Source organism: Marmota marmota, unplaced genomic scaffold, assembly GCF_001458135.2.
Source record: "Marmota marmota marmota unplaced genomic scaffold, marMar, whole genome shotgun sequence".
NCBI classification, from domain to species: Eukaryota; Metazoa; Chordata; class Mammalia; order Rodentia; family Sciuridae; genus Marmota; species Marmota marmota.
In genome coordinates, this window is record NW_026000240.1 from 4925830 (window position 1) to 4950339 (window position 24510).

The 24510-nt window shown below is 45.7% G+C and overlaps 1 protein-coding gene and 1 long non-coding RNA gene across 3 annotated transcripts in view; one reads left to right on the top strand and one right to left on the bottom strand.

The window, feature by feature from the left end:
- The window catches only part of Hacd2 (3-hydroxyacyl-CoA dehydratase 2), a 94490-nt gene extending 84310 nt beyond the window's left edge, over window positions 1-10180 (top strand). For both annotated transcript variants that reach the window (XM_048794339.1, XM_048794338.1), the window contains 2 exons: window positions 2099-2277; window positions 7233-10180. In XM_048794339.1, coding sequence (XP_048650296.1) covers window positions 2099-2277; window positions 7233-7315 — 262 coding nt within the window. In that variant the 3' untranslated portion in view covers window positions 7316-10180. The remainder of the gene's footprint in view (window positions 1-2098; window positions 2278-7232) is intronic.
- A 5231-nt stretch (window positions 10181-15411) lies between these two features.
- Window positions 15412-24510, bottom strand: part of LOC125613536 — a 39253-nt gene continuing 30154 nt past the window's right edge. The window contains exon 4 of the long non-coding RNA XR_007344069.1: window positions 15412-16109. This is a non-coding gene — a long non-coding RNA (uncharacterized LOC125613536). The remainder of the gene's footprint in view (window positions 16110-24510) is intronic.

Below are 24510 nucleotides of genomic sequence, written 5' to 3' on the forward strand. Positions count from 1 at the left end.
GGGGGGGGGGGGGGGGTGTCATTATTGTTCCATCAAATCATCAAATTTTATTGTTTGTTGATGAACTTCTGCCATTATAGGGTTCTGGGGCCATGTCCAATTAATTCTCCCAGTCTCAATTTTGCCAAGAAACTAGGACTCTTAAATTAATTTTCAGTTAATAGCAAACATTACATGGTAGTATTAGCTTATCAGTTTTATTTTGCTTCAATTTTTTTTACCAGTTAATATTCATTATGATGTGGGCAAAAGGCTGATAGTTCATCTCTTTATCTTAACAAATCCACGAGACAGTTGTTAGCAGTTTTCTGAGTTAGAAAAAGACTGGGGGCTAGGGGGTATCACAAAGCTGAAGGATCCAAATTGTACTTGGAACCAAAATGCTTCTTTTCACAGAAGAAAAACAGTGGATGCCAGACAATATATGAGTTCAGTGATTAAATTAGAGGCATAATCCAATTCTTTCCAACATGTCAAGTATGAGGAATCCTTTATTTGTATTATCTTTTGCAATAAACATTTTTATTAGGAAAGAGGAAGAATGGGAAACACAGCAGCTACTAACCAGCCTACACAGCCATTGGGAAAGCTGGCTACTGGGCTGCAGGAGAAGTTGTAGACCAAGCCCTGCTATTATTACTGAGGAAAAATTCTCTCCTTTCTTTTTTGTACCAGGGATTGAACCCAGGGGTATTTGATCACTGAGCTACATCCCCAGCCCATTTTATATTTTATTTTGAGACAGGGTCTCGCTAAGTTGCTTAGGGCCTCTGAGTTGCTCAAGCTGGCTTTGAACTCACTATCCTCCTGTCTCAGCCTCCTGAGCCCCTGGGGATGGGGCACCTGGGGAAAGATTTTCTTGCCCTTTTTTTTTTGGTGGGGGGGGGCGGTAATCAGGGATTCAACTCAGGGGCATTCAACCACTGAGCCATATCCCCAGCTCTATTTTGTATTTTATTTAGAGACAGGGTCTCACTGAGTGCTTAGTGCCTCACTTTTGCTGAGGCTCGCTTTGAACTTGCTATCCTCCTGCCTCAGCCTCCCAAGCTGCTGGTCTTTCCCATTTTTCTTCACAACCTATGGAGTATTCTTCCTTTTTCTATATCCTCCTTAAAGAGCTAAGTTTTCAGTGGGGAGTGTCTTCCCTTTATCTTCATAGATTTTTCAGCACAGTTCCTACACCTGGAAGTTTGGAATCTATTGTTCATTATGAGCCATAAACAACCTAAGGTGTTTTAAAGTCATATCTGTTGATTCCTTCAGCAGTACTTATATCTCAGAATGGTTTCTAGGTTCATTCCAAGGAGTGGCAACTGCTTTCTGAATTCTTTTGAAAAATAGAGAACTTTCTTTTTGCTCAGGATTGAATCCAGAGGCACTTTACCAATGAGCTACACCCTCAGCCCTTTTGATTTTTTATTTTGAGACAAATTCTTACTAAGTCACCCAAGCTGGCCTCAAACTTGCAGTTCTCCTACCCCAGCCCCTTGAGTAGCTGGAATTACAGGGTGTGCTACTGCATGACCTTTCATGGGGGTATGTTTTAACTGAAAAACTGCTTAATGACCAGAAGCTATTATTAATTTTTTAAGGGTAAAATTAACATATACTTCATTTTCCACAATAGTATGTACAGGCATTTGGAAGGCAGTAAACATGTGTGATGTGCTATCTCTTCAGTCCACAGACCAGACTTGGCATATGTTCCAGGAACTCCTAGACAGCAGCACCTTCCTCCCAACACCTCTCAATCCCCCAATTCCACTCCTCAGCCCCCAGGGCGGAATCCTTCACTGTAAAGCATGACTTAGTTCCCCGGCTTTACCAGCATCTGTCATCACCTTAGTTGTTTTGAAACGTTATTTATTAGTTAGGTTGACTGGGCACGTTCATTTTTTTTTTAAACATTCAGAAACATATATCTACTGTTGACCCTTTTCAAAAACTGGCTTGTAAAACCTGAATTTAGACAGTAGCTAAACAGGAAATATAGAAACAATAACTTTCTAAAAGACCAGTTCTGATTGGAGGGGTAGGGAGCACTCTTTTAGTAAAGCTGGCTTCTGACCTCAGTTACAGATATTTTGTTTTGTTTTAGGTACACACTTTTCATCGTGCTGTACCCCATGGGAGTGTCGGGAGAACTGCTCACCATCTATGCAGCTCTGCCCTTTGTCAGGCAGGCTGGCCTATACTCCATCAGTTTACCCAACAAATACAACTTCTCCTTTGACTACCATGCCTTCCTGATTCTGGTCATGATCTCCTACATTCCAAGTAAGTTAAAAGTTATGCATATACTTATTTATATTTTAAAATTTGGCTCTACAGTAACTAGAGTTCAATGTCTTTGATTGTCTTTGCAGCATAGCCAAGTAAATGTAAATCTAATTTATTGGGAACACTTTGGTTTTTATTGAATACTAACTGTCAAAGGGAATTTTCTCTATTAGAAATAGAATAAAGATGAACCCTTCTCAATACAGCTGCCAAAATGCAGCCCTTCTCAGTGTGTGGGTTTGAAACACTGAATACCAGGATAGATTAACTCTATACTGGGGGTGGGGGGGGTACTGAGTAGAAAACAAAAAAGTCATTAAAGGCCTTACCTTGATTTTTATTTTCTTGCCTCTTGAGAATTGCTTATTATGGTATTCGAAAAACATTGTGAAAAGATTTTTGCATTATTTACCATATCAAAGTAAGCAGTCTTGCTTCATTTTAAGGTAGTTAACTAGAAACAAATAGCAAAATAAAAATGTTTCTTTTCTACATTTCTCATTTTCTTGTTGAGCATTGCAAACCTTCTGAATAGGACACAGTGTTCCTTCAGAATGGTTTCCAGTTATTTTAATAGTATTGCTGAAGGTTTAAATATACAGAGTATCAAATGTGCCTGTGAACATAGTGTCAGAGAGGAAATGCTGTGCTTGAGGCTCTTAGGACAGTTCTGGTGGCTCAAGGTTCTGATATCCGGTCGTAAATTCTACAATTGACTCTTGCGCACCAAGGATATCTAATGCTAATGTTTCTTCTGGCTTGGTTCTTACTATAACTCTTGCAACTCTGAATTTTATCTTAGTCTATAGAAGATACTGTAGTCTCCCCTGTGCCCCAGGTTAAACTCAGACAGGGATGGATTTTTCTTCAGCCCACAGCATTATCTGGACAAATCATCCTAACAATCACAGGCAACATGTTTGTGTCCATCTGTGGAAAATTGCATTTCATGCATTGTGAGAAAAAAACCTACATCCAGATCTCATGTGAATGTTTATCTTGGAGAAATTCTTGGACGCGATCCTGCTTCATGATTTATTTTCCAATCTTTATTCATTATCAAGTGCTCCTCTGTAGTGCTAGAACCGTACACCTAAAGGCCTCTCTCTCCATATGTAAAAGGTAGTTGATTTTCACTCAAAAAGCAAACATGGAAGGGTCTAAAAAAGTAACAGAAACGAACATTGTTTTTCACCTTTCTCTCTTTGTTCCCTCAGAGTTTCCTTTTCCTGTCTCTAGAGCAGCAGTGCCCAGCTGCAGTGTTAGCACACTCAGAGGAGCACTTCCACTCCCCTGGGCACCCCAGGGTTTATTTCAGTTCAACATGACTTTTTAATGAATAGAAGATATGTACCAGGTTGGATAACTGGGAAAGGGAAGGGAGGGTCTTGTGGACTCAGTCCCATAACAACATGCTTCCACACTGACGGAAATCCAGGGGTGCCAACCTCAGAGTGCCTGAAAGATGTCCAATTATTCTAAGGAGGCCTTCATGCCAGAAACAGCTCCCCAGACCTGCCTAAATCTGTCTGCACCTGCTAGTCTTTTTTATTCCCCGGTGACCAACTTCTGCCAAGCCTTTTCCTCTTCCTGTTCACCCCCCCCTTTTTTAAATAATGTTATTGTATTTTTTTATATATCTTTATTTTATTTATTTATTTATTTATTTATCTATCTATCTATTTTTAAGTAGTGCTAAGAATCAACCCAGTACCTCACACATGCTAGGCAAGTGCTATATCACTGAGCTACAGCCACAGTCCCCTGGCTGCCCTCTTGATGTAGTGACAAGGCTGGTCAGGCACGGACAGCCCTCCATGATGCTAGGATTCCTGAAGGACAACATAGCTAGTTCTGAAGAATTTTTCTTCTTGACCTTGAGAGAGAGAGAAGAAAGAGAGAGCACAGACCTGAGGGCTACCTGTCTTTTAAAGACTAAGGCAGGACTGTCCTCCAGTAGCACTCTGCGACCTCAGCCCCTTCCTCTTTCCAGTCTCAGCCTCCTTTTGGTAAGAGAACTTGGCGAGGTTAAAATCTAATGTAACTTTTTAAAAGGCAGCTTAATTCTTACAGAGCAGAAAAAAGGGATGGATTTCAAATTCAGATTTAAAGATTCCCTCCAAATCCCTCACTCCCCACCCAGGGGCAAGATGGCAGCCCAAATGTCTCTTGTGCAGCAGATCCCCGCTCCTGTCTGCTGGTACTCACCATTCTTCTTAGCTAAGAAAGTATTTCAGGTTGTTAGTACTGAGACCAATTTGTACAGTCTGTCCCCACCAACTACACATTTCTAACTTTCCAGTGCTTTTTATCTCTAAGAAGAAAGTACAGAATTGGGTGAGGTTCCTATTGACATGCAATCTACTTTAACAAATTTGGTTTTCTTTCTACAGCTTATGGTTCTTTAATCTTTTCTGATTAGAAGTAGATGGTGTACATGTATTATATAAATAACACTTTTCTTCATGGTCCTGATTCATTGTTGCACATGTACCTCAAATTATGGCTTAGGAGCCTGGGCCCCAGGGGTGTTTTTGCACTAGTGTTCCCTGGAGTCCCTGGCAAGGCGATTCTCCCCTGCTGTGCTTCAGTTGTAGTATATGCAGTGACAATACAATAGAGCATGTGCCACACTCAGCAGATGTCTAAGCCTTGTTTACATTTTGCCCTCACATTGGCAAAAATTGGTTACGGAAATGGGGACAAAATGGTTGAGAAACACTGAGCAAGGTGGAGACACCAAGAAGCTGGCACTCTGCAGGCTGCCAGTGACCACGAGCACACCTTGCCCACAGCACACACAGACAGGCACACATGTACCCAGCAGCTCTCCCCTTCTGTGTCTCCCGAACTGGGAGAGCAAAAGGTCGATATTCTCAGTAGCTTGTTGCTGGGTAGAGATCTCCAGTGGTCCTCAGCATAGTCAAGTATAGTTAAAAGTAGTGACTGTATGTCTGGAATTGTTTCCAGACAATACTGTGGAGATGGTCAAAGCCCTGTCCACTCAAGAAATCACCATTGGAGGGGTAGAGACAGTCCAAGCACCCCAGCCCCCTAGCCTGTTACACACATTCCTTTCCCCTCGGGCCCTGAGAAACCTCTGGGACTTGCAAAAGGAAGAAGGAGCCACAGCTGCCCGCTTTCTGCCATCTGACCCTGTGGACAGCCACTGCCCTTACCGTGGGAATGAAGGTGTTTATCTTCTCACTGTAAGTGCCACCAGGGGCTTGCGAGTCACTATCCTCCCCCGACACTGCAGCCAGCCACTGTGGGGTAGTGTAATCACAAACACAAGCAGGGAAGGATTCCTCAGCATGCCCAGCTCACAGCGATTTCCTCTCTTAAAGGAAATCTAGAAATGTAACTGGACCTACATTTTTAAATGATTACAATTAGCATACTTTATGGTTTAATTATATCTTTACTTGCAATTTTTAGATTATAGAGCTTGTCGAGTTTTCTTGCTTTTGTACCAAAATAGGCCTCGCACTATTAAATTATCTTCAACTTCTGTGTCTTTTCTTAAATACTTTCTGCCTGGGGATAGGGAGTGGAATGGATGGCAGCACTGCCCAGCACCCTGACTCCCCTGCAGCTGATCAGCCCTGACACACCCCTGACGTCTTGGAGGACTTTGGGAGGATCATTTGAAATTTGGCCAGTTTGGAATCCACTTAAGAAGGAAGAAACTATCCAGGGAAAGTTAGCAGTAGTAGAAATTGCCTCCCCAAAAAAATACAGGTTACTGTCTAAAAACCAGATACTGAAACCGCTGGGAAGGGGAAGGAATGAGAAGCACCAAAGCCATCTCAGCTGGAGTTGCTCACACAGTTATTGAACCCCAGTTTATAGTTACTGAAAAGGCCAGGTTGCTCCAACCAGCATTTCTCACCAGGGACACTAGGCCTTTGGGGTAGGCAGTTCTTAGTTGGGGACTGTTATCTGTTGCATCCGTGACCTACGAGCTAAATGCCAGCAACACCCCCACCATTTCCACATGGTCCCTGGGAAGGCAGCACCAGTCTGTTCATTTGAGAACAAGTACTTTTTTCATGTTATTCTATGAGATGACCAAGAACAGAAGGTCCAGTAACTAAGATCCTGGCTTCTCCCCCACACACACACTCTTCACCCAGTACTGGGGATTGAACCCAGGAATGCTCTACCACTGAGCTACATCCCCAGCCCCTCTTTTTAAAATTTCTAATTGTGAGACAAGGCCTTGAATTGTGATCTTCCTGCTTCAGCCTCCTCAGAAGCTAGGGTTACAGGCGTGTGCCACTGTGCCCAGCTCCGGCTTCCTTTTGATAAGGGCTTTTTCTACATTCAAACTTGGCTTACTTGTGTTCAAATCAAATGTTGTAGCTTCCTTCTCCCCCTCAGTCTTTGCACTGAAAGAATAACCTTTTTCAGGAAGTGCTTCTGGGAGATCCCTTTCTCCAACCCCTGAGACGCACTGGGATAGGCTAAGGGTCAGGAGGCTAGAGCCTGGTCCTGACCCTGTTAATGAATTGCTGTGAGACCTTGGGCAATTTGCTTACCTTCTCTGTTGCTTGGATTCTTCCTCTTTGAAATAGGAATAACTCAGTCAGTAGTATTTTTCACCTAGCTGTTGTAAAATTAATCAGAATAAATGTGAAGAGAATAGAAAAGATTGTAAAGAATGTTATTTGGCATGCCTGGTGGTGTAGCTCAGTGGCAGAGCGCTTGCCTAGCATGCTGGAAGCCCCAGCAACACAATTTAAAAAAAAAAAAAAAGTTACTTGGCAGCTCTGTGGCATCTTAGGTGGTAATATAGCAACTATAGTGTCTGTCATTCTTCTCTGTACCATTCTTCTTAGCTAAAGCAGGAGAAGATAATTCAGTTTTTTTCCCCTTCCACAAGTCTATGCACCTGAAGTAGGGCATGCAGTTTTAAATGATCTCCTTAACCAGTTCTTTTTTTCTTTCAGTTTTTCCCCAGTTATACTTCCACATGATACACCAGAGAAGAAAGATCCTTTCTCATACTGAAGAACACAAGAAATTTGAATAGTTCCGGCTTTCTGCACCCCCCCAACCAAACTTTTCAATGATCAAAAAATGCTGCAGACTGTTTGAGTTCCCAGTACGTTTCATAGAATATAAGTAAGAACTATTTTTAAAATACTAAAACAAAACAAAAACCAAAATCCAGTGTCACATGGGCCTGGGGTTTTATAAAAAAAAAGAAAAAGAAAAAGAAAAGAAAAAAAAAAGGCTGTTACATACAATGTCCTGGCCAGTCCATTTCCGCATGCTCTTCCAACCAGAAGATCCCAATATTCACGATGGCGCTAGAAAGGGATTTGGCATTTTATCTCCTATGTCCTTCCTGTATCTGGTAAATAAAGGTCTGTAACACTAACTACTTGAGAGTTACAGTCTGAGCATTGAAGTTGCACCAGCTAACTGCCCAGCTGGCAGCGGAGTTGAGCTGCAGCCTGCAGTGCGTTCGCATTCCCTTCTCAAAGTGCTTGACTGCATGCTGGAAAATTATTTGTATTTTTGAAGCGGCAAACTTTGTTCTCTGGAATGCTCTGAAGTTATGGCTGGGACCTAGCTCCTCATATCTAGTGAATGAATTCTAAAACGTATATGCCTGTGAAGCTTTGGGGTAGTGCCCTTAAACAGAAAACCACTAGAGCCTTTCCGTTTGTTTTCAGTTGAGTCATTACTGCCTGCCACTAAGAAATGTGCTTGAATTTAATAAGTATGTGTATACTGTAAAGAACCTAACTTACCTGGAGCTCGGCCTCAATCTTATTTTAATAAATTACAGTTCTCTGAGAGGTAAAACTCAATAGCTAGTAAGTGACAAGTACCTTGCCCAGTACTGTTTGCAGAGCACCTCTGAGTAATGTATCTGCCAATAGGTATTCTCATTTATGGACTCGAAACCCATCTCGTCACATAGGAGCAGGGAGTCTATTATTAAAAGCATATAGAAGGTGTTGCTTTGGAAATGTAGTTTGGGAAAGCATTCAGGAATGGCTTTATATACTGTTATTTAATTTTTAATTCACTCTTCTGTCTAGATAATTTGCCTAACTATGGTCCTGTGTTAATTCCCACCAACTTGTCGATTCAGAGGCAGCTTATGTTCTGAATGGGCAGTCTTGAGCTAAAAGCAGATCATCTCTGCATGTTGGAGCAGCCACAGAATAGTTTGGTCCTGTGGATAGTGCTATGTCTTCATGCTATGTAATTGTTCAGTTGTGCATTAAAACCCAAGAAAGGGTTGGATGAAAATGTAAAGCCCAAGATGAGATTGATAACACAGCTTAGATTATAAATATAGTATCTTTATGGAGCTTTTTTTCTTCTTCATTATTTTTTCTTCTTTTAGTTGTTGATCTTCAAAAGTCTAGCTTAGATGAGTAAATGTCACTTAAAATATAATTGATAATATCAGAAAAATGTTAATTTAAAATGAAATTTTTAAATCCTTTTTTTTTCCATAAAAGCTTGAAGAGCTCATGCAGGCAGGTGTGTACTAAATTATTTTTTAATCAAACATTAAGATTCTACTTGGCCAAGTCAACACTTGAGTTAGATCTATTCTTGTACATGTGGGAAATTTGTTTTTATGCTTTTTTTCTCTTCATACTTTTCCAAAATGTATTTCTACTGTAAAATAGTGTCAGCTTGGGGATCATATCAGCCTCATAACTGGATTTGGTTAAGATTTTTTCCGTTGTTTTTGGGATCGTTGCAGAAGGTGGGGTGGAAATGGAAAGGGCAGGTTTTCCAGCATTGCAGGACGGGAGTTTCATTCAGGTCTATTATCATTTGTCACATTTATGGAAAATATTGTACTGCCTACAGTGGGATTACATCAGATTGAACTTTGGCAATGAGGACAGAGCAAACAACTCCCTTTTCCAAAAGGGTCTCAACCCCCCACGTGCGTTTTGTACATCAGTGTTTCAAATACTTATGGCAGATAAGTAAGGCATGTCACTGTGTCCTTCCGTAACCTCTCTCAGTCACTTTCTTTTTCTCCCTAACACAAGTTAATTTCTCCTTTGAAGTGGTGGTGTTCTTTTATAAATTTGAGCACATCCAACCCCACCAGATGTCACATCTTCTTATGAAGTGTGAACAAGGAAGGTGATGTTCAGTGGGTATTTTGTCAGACTTAGCAGTTTAATTTCAGTGCATAGTCAAAGACATGGTCTTCCCAGTGCCCCCAGATTGCTGTTGCAGACCCCCACTGGGGCCCCTTTGAGGTGTGCTTTGAGGTTTATGGCAGCTTCACAGACACAGCTGCTGATCTGCATCTTGCTGCATCCTGCTTGCTGGGGTTGGGATCTCATCACACTGTCCCCACCACAGTCAGAGGCTCCATGGGGAATAGAGCACTGTCCTCCCACATGGGGAAGTGGCTCTAAAGCAGGCTTTGGATGGGAAGGAAGGTGTGGAGCCCAGGAGGCACGTGGGGAATCAGGCCCTCCTGTCCCCTGTTGTATTGGTTATGTGGTTCTAATAAAAGGCTGGTGTCGATGGGGTCCAACCTGAGCATTGTTTTCAGTTCTGAGTTTCAGATCAACCATTCTAAAACATCAATTCAATACACAGTGCTCCTTTGAAATTTGGGTAAAAAAATTATACAACCAAATATATAATCATTTTTGTATTTTTTCTATGTTGTGAAAACCAAAATTGTAATTTTATAAGTCTTTGATTCACTAAAATTATATAATTTAAATGTATTTTTTGTATATTTAGAAATAAGGAGTTCAAAGACTATGCTTAAACTTTCTATGCATGCATTTGAAAGCTGTTTTTACCTGATAATGTTAATGTAGTAATAAGTTGTATTCATAAAATACTGATCTGTGTTGCATTTCAAAATAAATTGGTGTGTGCTCTGCCTGGATTTGCTGAATGCAGTGTTTCAAGATGTGGAAGTTTCAGTTCAGTTATAGACACCAGCTCTTTCTTTGGCAATTTGAAAATCTTTTTTTGTTGTTGTTGTTGGTACTGGGACTTGAACTCAGGGGCATTCTCAACCACTGAGCCACATCCTCACCCCTATTTTGTATTTTATTTAGAGACTGGGTCTCACTGAGTTGCTAAGCACGTCACCATTTTTGAGGCTGGCTTTGAACTCCCAATCCTCCTTGGGAGTCTGAGGCCTCCCAAGCTGCTGGGATTACAGGCATATATTTCTGCTGTTCTTAATGGTTCTGAGTTTACAGGAAAAATAGACATAAGACATCTCCAGAAAGTCATCCTTCCCTGCCAGTCTGCAAGCTTGCTCCAGAGGGATAAAGTACTCCTGTAAGTAACCAGGGATACTAGGAAACTAATCAGCAAAAGGTTGAGAGCCCTTGTCTTAGAATGAGGTTTTTTTGTTTTGTTTGTTTTGGGTTTTTTTAGTTTTAGTTTTGTTTTGTTGCTTTATTGTTCATACCAGGAATTGAACCTAGGGATGCTTAACGACTGAGCCACATCCCCAGTAGTTTTTTTGTTTTGTTTTGTTTTTTGAGACAAGCTCTTGCAAAGTTACTTAGGGTCTTGCGAAAGTTGATGAGGCTGACTTTGAATTGCAGTCTTCCTGCCTCAGACTCTCAGGCCATTGGGATTACAAGTGTGCGACATCATGCCTGGCTGGGGTTTTTTTGTTTGTTTGTTTGGGGTTTTTTTAGCATAAATTTTTTAACGGAAGTTGAGTGATAAGATACTGTTGTCTGGCAGTGTTCATCATATACGAAAACTAGATGTGGTCAAGAGCATCCTCAAAATGGCTTCAAATCCAGAATGTTCCTAGGAGCTAATTGACTGCCAAGTGCACAGAAGTGATGGAAAGGACCTGGTAGGGTATTCACAGCTAGGTCACTTCTGACCCTCCAGCTCTAGAGCTCTTTTCTTCCCCTCACAATGTTCCCATGTGGTAGGCAGGTGACCCCCCCCCTTTACAGCAGCACTAGGCTCCCACCTACATCTTCCCAGGCTTTCTCAGAGTTAACTGTCACCATTGCCCAAGAGTGTGGGAGCAATGGTGCCATCCTACATGCTGTCTGCTCACAGCCTGGACTTTCCCAGCACAGCAGTCAGGTAGCCCTCTCCCTGTGTGGAGTCAGTTCACTTTCACAGGTAGGCTCCTCATATATGAGAAGAAATAGGATTATCGCAACTGAAACTGAGTAACAGGTGGTCACGTTCAGAATCGAGGCTACCCAACAAATACAACCTTTACAATCTTATGGTGGTAATGAGAAACTAGGGCTTTTGGATTTGTCATTGTCCTATTTTTTGGCAATTGTGTGTACTATGTTAACATAAGCCTTAGCCTGGAGGAACTACCATTGGTATAATTAAGAGACCCACTGTTACACACAGCATTCCAAAAATACCACTGTGTTGTTCTGTTCCTCTTAACAAGAAGGAAAACTAGTTTTGCAATTCCTCATATTATTATTTTTTTAAATCCCAGCCTTACAAATAAGCTAGCTCATTGTCGTACAGTTTAGTGGTGAAGAAACTGTTCTAAGCAACTATTACCAAAAATAGCCATACCTATTAACATTTCCCTGTCTGCACTGAGAATCAAAGTCAGAAGAGAGAACTATGTAGTTTTTTGAACAACACTTTCTCTTAAACATGTGAGGGACTCTTTAATCTTTTTTTTTTCTTTCTTTCTTTCTTTCATTTTGAGAGGTAGCCTTAGTGTATGGGAGCAAGTCTTGTCACCAAAAATAATCTCTTTTCCTGCCAGGTGCTAATCCTTGTGACTGAGGAGGCTGAGGCAGGAAGATCATAAATTCCAGATCAGCCTCAATAACTTGAAATAAGAAATAGGGCTCGGTGGGTTCAGCAAGCACCCCTGAGTTCAATCACCAGTACCAAGAAAAAAACGTTTCCCAGAAAAAGCAATTACCCTAAATGTCTCTCATTTGATGAGCAAAAATAAAAATGTGAGAGGCTGTTTTTTCTTTCTTTATTTATTTTTTTTTTTTTTAGTTGTAGATGGACACAATACCTTTTGTTTTATTTGTTTGTTTTTATGTGGTGCCGAGGATCAAACCCAGTGCCTCACACATGCTAGGCAAGCGCTCTACCACTGAGCCACAACCCTGGCCCCAAGGCTGTTGTATTTAACCACCCAGAGCCTATTTCACAAGTCATCTTATGCTTTTTGTACATTTGTGTGTCACATTTGTATCCCCTAACTCCAGAATATGCACTTACTCCCAAGACATTGCTTTCGCATCCATCTTTGGCCTTGGGTGGATGCAATCCACATGCTTTTCCAGCTCTGCCAGGAACGCCATTTACGCGTCTGCGTTGTTGTAGCCAGGCCTTCCCACTAGGGGGCAGCACCTCCCAAGCGATCTGGGCTCTGAGAGCTGAAGGAGTTTGGAAAACAGCAACAGCCCAAGGACGCAGAGGGGCAGAAAGGCACACTAATGATAATTAGTCACGAATCTTCATTGTCCACATAAAGCAAAGGTAGGTTTTAAAGCACATTCTGGAGGAGAACAGGAAATAGCACTTTTTTAAAGCAAAGCAGCTTCTGTGCATGCTTTAGGCCAGTTTTCTGGTCACAGCACCCTCCACTGCAGACCCTACAGCCTACTAGGTTTTGAAAAGCTGAGAGTTTTTGGAGCAGGCTCACAAAGCAGGTGTTAGTTCTCTTCTTTAGTGGAGAGCTGGCTTGTTTAAAATGTCCAGGGAGGTCAGTTCCCACTCTTATTCTGTCTCTGGATATTTTTGGAGGGCCGCCTTGGGCCATGAGAAAATGTCAGGCCACCTTATAAGGCGGTGTCTGGCCCCGAGAATGCCTGTCTGCAGTGTGTTCAGGACACTCTGGACTTGAGTTAACTTGACTCTTGGACTGTAGGTTTTCTCACAGATTTAAATGCTTCTCTCCATGCCATGGATTATTCTCTTTAACAGACGGAAAGTCTTCTTCTAGAGATAGCTGTTTAAATGACAGCAGTGTTGAACCTACCACATATATAACCAAGGGGCTGTGGAAACAGATGATGTCCATCAACCACAGCTTGCCCTGAGTGATGATGGGCATATGGGCATGTTAGGGAGAGGGGTCTGTGATTTAAGCACTAAAACAAAGTTCTTCTACTAATGTCTTGAATATCTAAGAGAGGGGGTGCTGTGCAGTATTTTCCAAACCTATTTTTCACTTTTATCCTTGAAACATCTTCAGGGCTAAGGCTCCCTGAACACACCTTGAAAAATACTCATCTGTCACCGGCAGCTTTTCCCATCAGGGGATATTGACTGTCCAAGGGGAAAATTAGAGATGCAGGCTCTGCCTGGGATCCAGGAAGATTACCCCTTGTTTCTAAGGGTTTTATTGTGTATATACCACTGTCATCAAAAAGTAAATGAATTGCTAGGTTAAGAACCTAGGTGTCAGCCAGATGTGATAGCTGCACCTGCAATCCCAGCCACTTGGCAGAAGGATCACAAGTTTGAGGCCAGTCTAGGCAAGTTAGCAAGACCCAGTGTCAGAATAAAATAAAAAGGTCTGACAAATAATTAGAACAATTGAGAGGAAAAAATACAAAGGTCTGACAGTGTAGCCCAGTGGTGGAGTTGGGTTCAGTCCCCAGCCCAACAAAACAAGCAAAACAGGTGTCAACATCCCTTGGAGGGAGTCTGCCATTTGCTGCTTTCCAATGAATGTGAACAATGACACCAGTGAATGTGAGCTTGTCCATCTGAGCAAACCAGCCTGGGACCAGCAACCCCATGGTGCCATTAGAATCAAACCAGAATCTGTCCCCTGCGCCTCATCCTTGGGCCTGCCTGCAGTGTTTTGGTACCAAATCTATCAATTTGCCCATCCTGGACTCGACCTTTGCCTCCTGTTAGAATGGAAAAGATGACCCTTTATCCAAGGCTAATCCCTGTGCTCTAGATGTTTCCATCCACCCCCTTTTCAGGAGCTCCCTCTGTCACTACCACTCTCCCTCTGTGCTTCCTCTTCGCCAGCTCTTCCCATCTTGGCCTTGACCCCTTGTCCTCTACCACTCCCACCTCTCTCCTGTTGTCTGGAAGAGTTGGCTACAAGGACTTCTATCACCTGCCACTCTCTTCCTCTCACTCCAACCTTCTGACACGACTGTGTTCCAGGTCACTAGTGGCCTCCTTGTTATGGAATCTAATGTATACTTTTTAGTCCTTGTCTTATGGTTGAAAAGGGGGGCAGTCCTGCTGGATATAGAAGTAGTGGTGTGGTTTTAGAGTGGACTGGGGTGGGGACGATACACAGTCCTGGCCTAGGATTCTCATTTATCCTCTCTGCATCCCCAGTGAAGAAGGCACACAAAGAATCAGTGGAAAGCAAGCAAAAACTGTTATGGTTGACTGTGGCTTGAGCCCCAGGGTAGAGTTCTGGTTGACTGAGAAGAAACTCAGAACCAACTCTTTCATGAGCCAGTGAGGGGTAGTGGCTGAAGGAGGCTCTGAGTCCTGCTCAACTCACCCAACCCAGCACTCAGGTCTTAACCCCTGGGACGAAGAGAAGGGCTGATCCAACCCGCCCCCAGCTCAGGGAAGGAGACATACAGATGGAGTGTCTATGCCACCGTGCTTGGCACAAAGCTGGCCTTGGCTGGCAGAGGCCTGCGCTAGGAGGGACAGGAGAGCATCCAGGGACAAGGAGAGCAGCCCCACTCTACTTACCACTTAGGACTGGAAGACGGAGAGAGACCACACCCTGGATACGACCTCTTAATGCCATCAGCTCCTCTCACTCCCACTAGCAAATGGAGCTCCATCAGAATCTGACTCTGAACATTAAGATGAGCACTCCTCTTCCTCGGGGAGGAGCAAAGAGGCTGGGGAAGAGTGAGGAGGACCTTGGATTCCTTCTCAGGGATCCAGCAGTCCTCCCCAACAGCAGCCACCTTGATGATGTGTTGTTTTTTTTTTTACGAGCCTGCTCTTCTGGTTTTCTCCCACCTCCTAGGCCAACTTTTCTCAGTCTCTCTGCTACCACTAAGAAAATTCAGAAGGCACTGGATTAAGTGCTAGGGAAGAGATGGCGCTCAGACTCAGGGCCGCCTGCTCAGACTGGTTCGCCTGCAGCTTCACGCTCCATCTCCACGCCCAGGCCTGTGCCTTGGCATGCATCTGCTTCAGAGCTCTCCAGCCATCTCCACCAGAGATCCATCAGCACCCTGAGCTCAGTCCATCCACGATGAAGCTCACCCTCCCCCAGCCACCAATCCTCCTTTTCCTCCTCTTCCTCTTCTGCCTTCCCCTTCTGAATGCTCCTCGTCCACAAACCACTCAAGGCAAGAGCCCAAGAGCCACCTTTCCTTTCCTGTGCCTCTCTGCACTTAGTCAGTTACTAAGTCCTGCTGATCCTATCTCCTGAGCACAGACTGAGTCAACCTGCTTTCTCCACGGCCTCCCCTCCTGTCCAAGCCACTGTCTCTGGACAGCAGAGGCCTCCTAACCTGCCTCTCAGCTGCCACTCTTCCTCATCCATCCTCCACAAAAAAATCAGAACAACTTTTTTTTTTTTTTTTGCCATGCTGGGAATTAAACCCAGGGCCTCGAGCGTGCTAGGCAAGCTCTGCCACTGAGCTACACCCCCAGCCCTTTTTATTTATTTTTTTAAATTTTTGAGACAGGGTCTTGATAAATCACCCAGGCTGGTCTTCAACTTAGGATCCTCCTGCCTCAGCCTCCCAAGTAGCTGGAATTACGGGTGTGCATCGCTGTCTCTGGCATCGAGATTCAGGGGTACACAAGCCTGGAAAAGTCCTCCCTTGGGGTGCTCACAATCTTGACAGGTAAACAGGTAAGAAGAGATGGCAACGAAGACTCTGATGGAAAAAGGTGGCAAGGTCACAGTGATTTGGCAAATTATTAAACTGCAAGGACATACTAAAGCATTTTCCATTGTTTATCTGAAATTCAGATTTAACTGGTCTCCTGTTTTATTTGTTTTATTTTCTGTGCAACCCTGGCACTGTGGAGACACCCAGGAAGGGTGCCAGAGCCAGGCTTGGATCTTGAGCAGACATTTCGTGGAGGCCACCGCCACAGCAGAAGGAAGGATGAGAAGGAGTCAGCTGGGTGGGGAGACTGGCAGAGGGACTGTGGGGAGGGAACGAACCTCTTTGAGGCAGAGGGACTGCGCTGGCAAAGTCCAGGAGGAAGAGCCAAGCACCTGAGTACCTGCTAGCCTTTCAGAGGAGGGGCAGCAGAGGGGCTGGGGACATAATCAGGCACAGGTCAAAGAAGGTCTTTGGATCATGGGTCGTGTTCTGGAGTCTGGGCTTCATCCCAAAAGCAACAGGTTCTGAAGGCGTGTACATGGGAACAACCCCAGATTTGCATGTTTAAAAGGTTGTTCTGGCTGGGGGTGGCAGCACACACCTGTAAGCCCCACTACTTGGGAGGCTGAGGCAGGAGGATTGCAAGTTTGAGGCCAGCATGGGTAGCATTGCATATTACAAATAATATAAATAAATAAGTCTCCTGGAAGCTGGCTCCTGAGAGATTCGTAGTCCTCTGTGAGCCCTTGGGGTACCCTTAAATTGAGTTCCCCCAGCAGCACAGTTGTGTTGAGGGAGGACAAGTTCCTGGGGGCCTCCACCTCCTGGATCCTAGGTTACAGCCTCTGCCTCTGATCTGAGCATGAAGCAGGTGGGCTGAGTTCAAAGCTTTCTCCAGACCCAGCTTTTTCTTCAGGCAAAGCTGCTGACAGCTGGGCCTCTGCTTCCAAGGTTCTTGAAGGCCTGTAGCTTGCTTATCTGCAGCAGCCCAGGAGCAGAGCCCCTGCCCAGGGCTGGGTTGGGCAGGAGGCCCGGCCAGGGTTGCCGAGGTGTGTGCTGCATGCCAAGGGCATCTCAGAGCACAGCTGAAGCCCAAGTTTCTTTGGGTCATCTCTGCCTCTTCTCCCCAGCACTTGGGCAGCTGATCAGGCCCCAGCTGTCCCTGACAGCTCTCCCGAGCCTTGCAGCAGGCCCTGAGCACTGTAGCCAGCAGCTCCTGCTCTACCTCCCAGTAAAAGAGAGGAAAGGACAAGCGGCTCCTCCAGCTCAGTGGAAGGCTGTCCCTGCCACTAAGTCCCAAGCCCCTATCCTACCTCATGCACAAGGGAAACAACATATCTGAGCCGGAAGGGGCCTCAGGCAGCATCATCACCTCCAGCCTCCATCACAGTCAAAAACTGGTGCTAAGAAAGGAGAGGGCCATCGTTGGCCAGTGGCAGAATGGAACCACTCCTCTTGCCCCTGTCCCACAGCCTGTGGGACAGCATACAGGGCACTCTGGGGGTTCCAAGTAGGAAATGTTCTGCTTCTCCAGGGATCTGAGCTTCACCCCGGGAAGGCAGAGCCACAGCTGTGCGTTTTCATGGTGATTATGGAATTGGAGACCCATCCAGGCCCTGAGGAGGAGGATGTAGATACTGCCTATACCTGGGAGCTTGGAGAATCCAAGGGGTCTCTGAGCCAGGCAGCCCTGGGGTGGGGGTACTGATGCAGCAGGAAGGGCATGTCCACCATGGGACTCCAGCAGGACCTGAGCTTGTGCAGCTTAGCCTGGACCTGTGAGGGTTTCCCTGGGTTCCTGCAAGTATTTACCCAGGAGTGGAGTAAGGCCAAGCTCCCTGCGCCACCCCCCATCCCAATCAGGGACGTGTAGCATGGGACGCAGCCCACAAGTATGGAATCCAGGGGCTTGCCCAGCCTCCTATCATAAATCTCAATTCTGAGCTAGGCAGCTGTTTGGCTTGGCTGGTATATTTAGAAGAGTCAGGCTCTGGTGGCTCCTTGCTCCCTTAGAAAGTGTGAACTGCACCCATCACATGGAAATGTGATTCACTTCCCAGCAGCTACACTGAGCCGCGTCCCCCTGCCCCCAGGCATCCCACCCCCCTGCCTCACCAGCCACTCTCTGTCCCTCTCCTCATATCCTGCTCTCCATCCCTCTGTGGGGAGCTGAGGACCCTGGCCCTGGAGAGAGCAAAGAGCTGAAAGAGGGCATCTCTAAGGCCAAAGGCAAAAATGTCCCTTTTGCATTTTGGGTGGCAATAATTTGACCCTAGCCTCTTCCCTTCCTCTCTGAAAATCTGGATGTTTTCATCCTCACAGTACTCAATTCTCACCCCACCCCAAAACACACACACACACACACACACACTCTCACATACACACTCACACACACGCACACACACCTCCTCCCAGATCTGCACAAGTCCTGCACCGACCCATGATCTAGTGGTGAGAACCGCACATGAACAAGAGCCATAAAGCAGAGGGTGTACCTAGGTAACTTGGTTTGGTTTATTTTCCTGCTTCTCTTGAAAAAAGATGAAGAGCTGGCAACCCTGGCCCCATTCCTTCCTGCTTTAACCCAGGCACAGGGACTGGGTGGAGCTGCCCGCTTTAACAGGAGGGTATTCCAGACCACCCCCCAGGACTGTGTGCTCATTTGTGTGGCCCTGGAAGCATCTAGATTGACAGCCACACACGTCTAGGGTCTTCTATTGCAGCAGGCATCATACCCAGTGGCAGAGGAACATGAAGAAAGGCCTGATTTCTTCATTTCCTCCCTTAATTTCTCATTCTCTGTGTTCCTCAGTCTTCTGGGTTTATCTCCCTTTCTTTTCCCCTAGCACCCCTCTCTAGTGCCCTATATTATTGCTCATGCGGTTCTATTTTTTGCCTGGCACCAACCTCCCCAACCCCTGCCTGTTCCTTGGAGACAGAGCATCACAACACTTTGGAGTCAGTCCTGAGTTTGATTCTTGCTCCACTTTCTACCTTCACCAGTTTCTTGAGCCTCTTTTACATATAAAACAGGGACAGAATACTACCCTGTCTGCAGGGTCAATGGACTCTCGCCTGGCTCTTGAAGGGTCAAAGGCACTTGCACTTGCTTCAGGAAAGATCAGAGCACAGGCCTCTCATCCAGGCCTTAGAGGACTCTACCTTTCCCAACTCCAGGTCCTAGGAACTAGTACATGTGCACAGGTCACTCCCAGAAGAGCCAGAGTATCTCCAACCCTTGAAGGCAAAAATTTCCTTGAGTAACAAGTTTGACAGTGGTAAGGCCCAGGTGTGGCCAATAGCCAGGACCTCAGGCCATGCTTCCTCCTCCTTCCAATTCCCAAAGCCAGGTGCCTGCCCCGGCCCAGGGACCTGGGCACACATGCCCCTGATCACCAGCAGGGGAGCCCTGGTTGGTCTGCACCCCAGGACCAGTAGTGAAGGCAAACTCCTCTTCTCCCACTGGGGTAGCAAGAGTGGGCATGGGACACAGAGTCTCCTGTGTCCCCTCATCTCTCCCTGCCACTCACTGGATCCCCATTTCCTCCTCTGAGCAATGATGGGAACCTCTCAGGCAAGCCCTGCCCCTGACACCCTGTGACAGAGAGGAGAGGAGGAGTGGTATTTTGAGAGGTGTGAGCACAGATTTGAGCATGCTCAGGGGCTCTCAAGCCCACAGGAGCAGGAGTAAAAGCCAACGGTCTGGAATAAAAGGCATAAATCCAGAAAGGCTGAACTAGGGCTTTAGGGTAAGAGAAAAAGAAATTTGGTCCATGCTTAACCCCACCTCCCCATGTCCTCACGCCTCTGGCAGCATGACTCAGGGTGGGCTTTTGATGCTTTAGGATAATGGCAATGTTGCCAGAGGACCTAGGAATATGGGACTCTCCCTAGGCCAAAGCTACCGCTGGGGGAAGGGGTGGGGTTGTGGTGGGGAAGGGGTGGGAGTGGAGGAGTCATAGCACAGGTGGCCCTGGCTGGTGGGAGACATAGGGCCAGGTCACCATCAGGGCTCTGTAAACTGGGCTGGACTTAGGCAAGGCTCCCTGTCCAAGGACTTCTGCTCACCTTCACCATTATGTCTATATGTGAATCTGACAGCTGACATAGAAAAGCCTAAAGCAAGCCAGGCACAGTGGTGCACACCTGGAATCCCAGCAGCTCCGGACGGAGACTGAGGTGGATCATGAGTTCAAAGCCAGCCTCGCCAACTCAGCAAAGCCCTGAGCAACTTGATGAGACCTTGCCTCTAAATAAAAAATAAAAGGGCTGGAGATGTGGCTCATTGGCTGAGAGCCCCTGGGTTCAATCTCAGGTACCAAAAAAAAAAAAAAATCCTAAAGCAAAAGGACTAGATAACCTGGGGGGATCCAGGCAGAACTAAAGAGAAAAGGAGTCCAAGGAGGACATGTTGGCCTCTCCCTCCCCAGGACCCCTGATCAGCTGATCAAGTTTGCCTCTCCCATGAGCCTCTGCTCCAAAGGCAGAGTGACTGCCCTGTTGACAGGCGTCAGCTGAAAGAGGAGCCCAGGAGGCACAGTAGTATCTGCTGCGCTTGAGCACCTACTGCATCAAGCCCTGTTCATGTTCTTCACAGATATTAACTAATGTAATTCTCCGAAGTCAACACCATTAGATTCCCACTTTACAAATGAGGAAAATGAAGCACAGAAAGAGTAAATAATTGGCCCATGATCAACCAGCAGGTGAGTGGCAGAGCCAGTGGGCTTCCAGAACCTTCACCCCTTGTGACTATACTAACTATACTGCCTTTACTTCAGCTCCAGGGCCACCTGGTGCCCTGAGGTGAATACTCAGCCCCTTGTCACCATTCTGAGTCACTTCCAGCTGCAATAGCCCAGCCTGGCTCCTGAGCAGGTCACCCATGGGCATCACGGATGGCACAGCCCAAACCACACAGGCCACAGGCTAGCGCCTCTTCTGAACATCATGAAGTAGCCTGCTCTTCAAGTCGACCTCTACAGCACGCCCAGAAAGCAGGGGCTCCACAATGAGATCCTCTTGCCTTTGTGCCTCGGGGAAACAGAGAGCCGTCCATTCAAGTGCCCACAAAACGACAAAGCCTTACAGCTCTTGACCCTGTTTCTGTCATTCTGCTCAGTCCTAGCCAATAGCATGTCCCTCGAGTGCTGGATGCAGCTTCTTCTGCAGCTGCAGGCTGGGTCCCCTTCCCTTGGGGCTTCTTTAGACCCCACACCAGGGGTTACTGACACAAAAAGCACATTCTCAGAACCCAACACAATGCAGCCACTTTGCTTTCTTGCTTAGGCCCTGGAAGAGATTACCCTAGGAGGGGAAGGCATGTCAGGCAGGGGCCAGTAGGTGGAGAACAGGAGTCCAGGCCTCCAGCAGAGCCTGGGGTGGGCAGTCACATTCCCGTGGGAGTCATTTCTGCTGAGCAGCGGGTGGCGCTGTGCTCCCTGTGGTCCCCGTGAGCTCTGAGCCTGGCTCCTCGGGGGCCCAGGGAACACTGGCCTGTTTTCGTTTTCACAAGCCTCCCCCATACCTTGGCCCCCTCCTCTTTGGGTTCCACAGGCCTTACTTAGTTGCTGCTCTCGTTGGCAGGGGTGACACCAAGTTCTTTTCCTGCTGTGGGAAGACCTGACCTCCCTGGAGAAGCCAGGGCCCTCAGCCCTCCCTGAGGATCAGGATAAAGAGGCCAAATTCCCAACATGGTAGACGCACAGAATTGTACCCAGTATCCAAATACCCTTACACCCCAGAAAACTCTGCCTGCAGCACCAGAAGCCCTGCCCATCTGAATGGTCAGTGACACTGGAAGTCTGGACACGTCTGCCCAGCTTGCTGCTGCTGGGGAAAGCACTGAGACCCCTAGCTATGGTTTGGGTGCATCCCCCAGAGTTTCCTGTGTTGAAAATGTAGTTCCCTCATGGGCAATTTGGGAGGTGGGGCCTTGTGGGAGGTGTAGGGGACAGAGGGCAACGGCCTCACAAATGGTCATGCCATTCTCATGGAGTGGAGAGTGGATCAGCTAGCTCAGGGACTTGGTCACCTTTCTTCTCTTCTGCCTGTGCCTTCTGCTTCCCACCAGGAGTTGAAGCAATGTGAGGCCTTCATGGGAAGATGAGTAGACGCTGGGGACAAGCTCTTGGTCTTCCCAGCCTCCAGAACTGAGAGCCAAAATGAGATATTCTTTTTATATCTTAAATTACCCAATCTCAGGTATTTCGTTACAGCAACAGAAAATAGACTAAGACACCTCATCCAAGCAGAAACCCAATTTTTCTACTTAGGGGGCTCCCTTGCCCCATAGGTCTCCCCTCACTATGAGCACAATCCGGGCTAGTGGACTGGGCACACCCGAGAGAAGCATGCATTTCAGGGACAGGGTCCTCAGCTCATAGGGCTCTTGCTTGTGGTGGTTAAGGAAAGTCTGGGACCAGGTTCCCAGAGTCAGCAGATGGGCACCACAGTGAAGGAGGTAGCCTGACTGTTAATGTGATCAGAGGGACCTTCAGGGATGAATTGGGGCAAGAAATGGGGTAACACCAGCCAACAGTTCTCCAGATGGAAATCAAGCTATGGACACAGCTCTGCTCTCCCAGAAGGTTCTAGAGAAGAATCCTTGCTTGCCTCTCGCAGCTTCCGGTGGCTCTGCGTTTCCTGCACTCAGGGCAGCAGTGCTCCATTCTCTGCCTCTGTCTCAGCATGCCTCTCCCTGTGGCTCTGTGACTTAAATCTCTTTTTTCCTTTCCTTTCTCTCATAGAAATATCAGTCACTGGATTTAGGGGCCGACCCTAAATCCAAAATGATCTCATCTGGAACCAAAACTGTAATCTCATTTTATGATCTTAAGAGCTTAAATTGAAATCTCAATCCTTAATTATATTTATAAAACTCGTTTCCAAGTACAGCGGTGCTCTCTTCTCTGTGGAGAATATGTTCCAGGACCCCCAGTGAACCCCTGAAACAAAATACTTCCTAACCCTAAATGTACTGTTTGGGGGCTGAGGATGTAGCTCAGTGATAGAGTGCTTGCCACGCATGTGCAAGGCCCAAGGATTGATCCCCAGTATTGGAAAAAAAAAACACTATGAATTTTTTTCCTTTTGATACATACCTATGATAAAGTTTAATTTATAAATTATACACTTTAAGAAATTAACAAGGGGGCTGGAGATGTGGCTCAAGTGGTAGCGCACTCACCTAACATGCGTGAGGCACTGGGTTCGATTCTCAGCACCACATAAAAACAAAATAAAGATATTGTGTCCATCTAAAACTAAAAAAAAAAATAAATATTTTTTTAAAAAAGAAAGAAATTAATAAAAATAGCCAGGCGCAGTGGCACACACCTGCAATCCCAGTGGCTTGGGAGGCTGAGGCAGGAGGATCATGAGTTCAAAGCCAGCCTTAGCAAAAGCAAGGCACTAAGCACTCAGTGAGACCCTGTCTCTAAATAAAATATAAATAGGGCTGGGGATGTGGTTCAGTGGTTGAGTGCCCCTGAGTTCTATCTCTGGTACCCCCCCAAAAAAGAAATTAACAAATATAATAAAATAGAACAATATACCATAATGCCAACTTCACCACTTTTGTGCTCTGGAGTCACTATTAAATAAAATAAGGGTTACTTGAAAGTTAATCTTGAAAGTCAATAACTAAGATGACTACTAAGTGACTAACAGAACAGTAGTATATACAGGGTGGATACACTGGACAAAGGGATGATTCATGTCCTGGGCAAGACACAGTAAGAAAGTACAAGATTTCATTGTGCTATTCAGAATGGTGTGCAATTTAAAATTTGAAAATTGTTCATTTCTAAAATTTTCCATTTAATCACAGGTAACTAAAACCCTGGAAAATAAAACTGCAGGAAAGGTCAGAGTCCAGACTCATGTTCACAGGTGCTGGTGGTTAAGATTTAGACATATCTCTTGTGGGGAAGGACACACCAGAGATCCAGTGTCTTGAATTCACTGCTCTATAAAATCGGAATCATACCACCTACCTCACAATGTTATTGTGAGGACTGCATGGAGTATTGTGCACACAGCACTTACAACAATGCCTGGCACATAGTAAGTGCTCAATAAATGTTAGCTGCCATCATCATTCCTTTCCCTCCTCCCCAACTGCTCCCCACCCTTCCTTCAAGTGCAGTTGACCACACCTGGCCTTCAAGACAGAACTTGATGAAAGTTACTCGGAGCTGTCTCCCTTTCATCTCACCCAGCAAAACCAGTTGCCTGCTCCTCTGCTCCATGGCCTTTGTAGGTAGCGTGGTGGAACTCCTCCTTATGGTGGAACTCCTGCATTATTGAAGGTGTCACACAAGCTATGGTAAAGCTGGCTTCCTCTGCCTGGCAATTGATGCCTTCAGATCGACAACTGGATGTTATTCATCTCTCAAATAAAAAATAAAAATAAAAATTTAAAAAACTCTTTTTGAGTCCTACA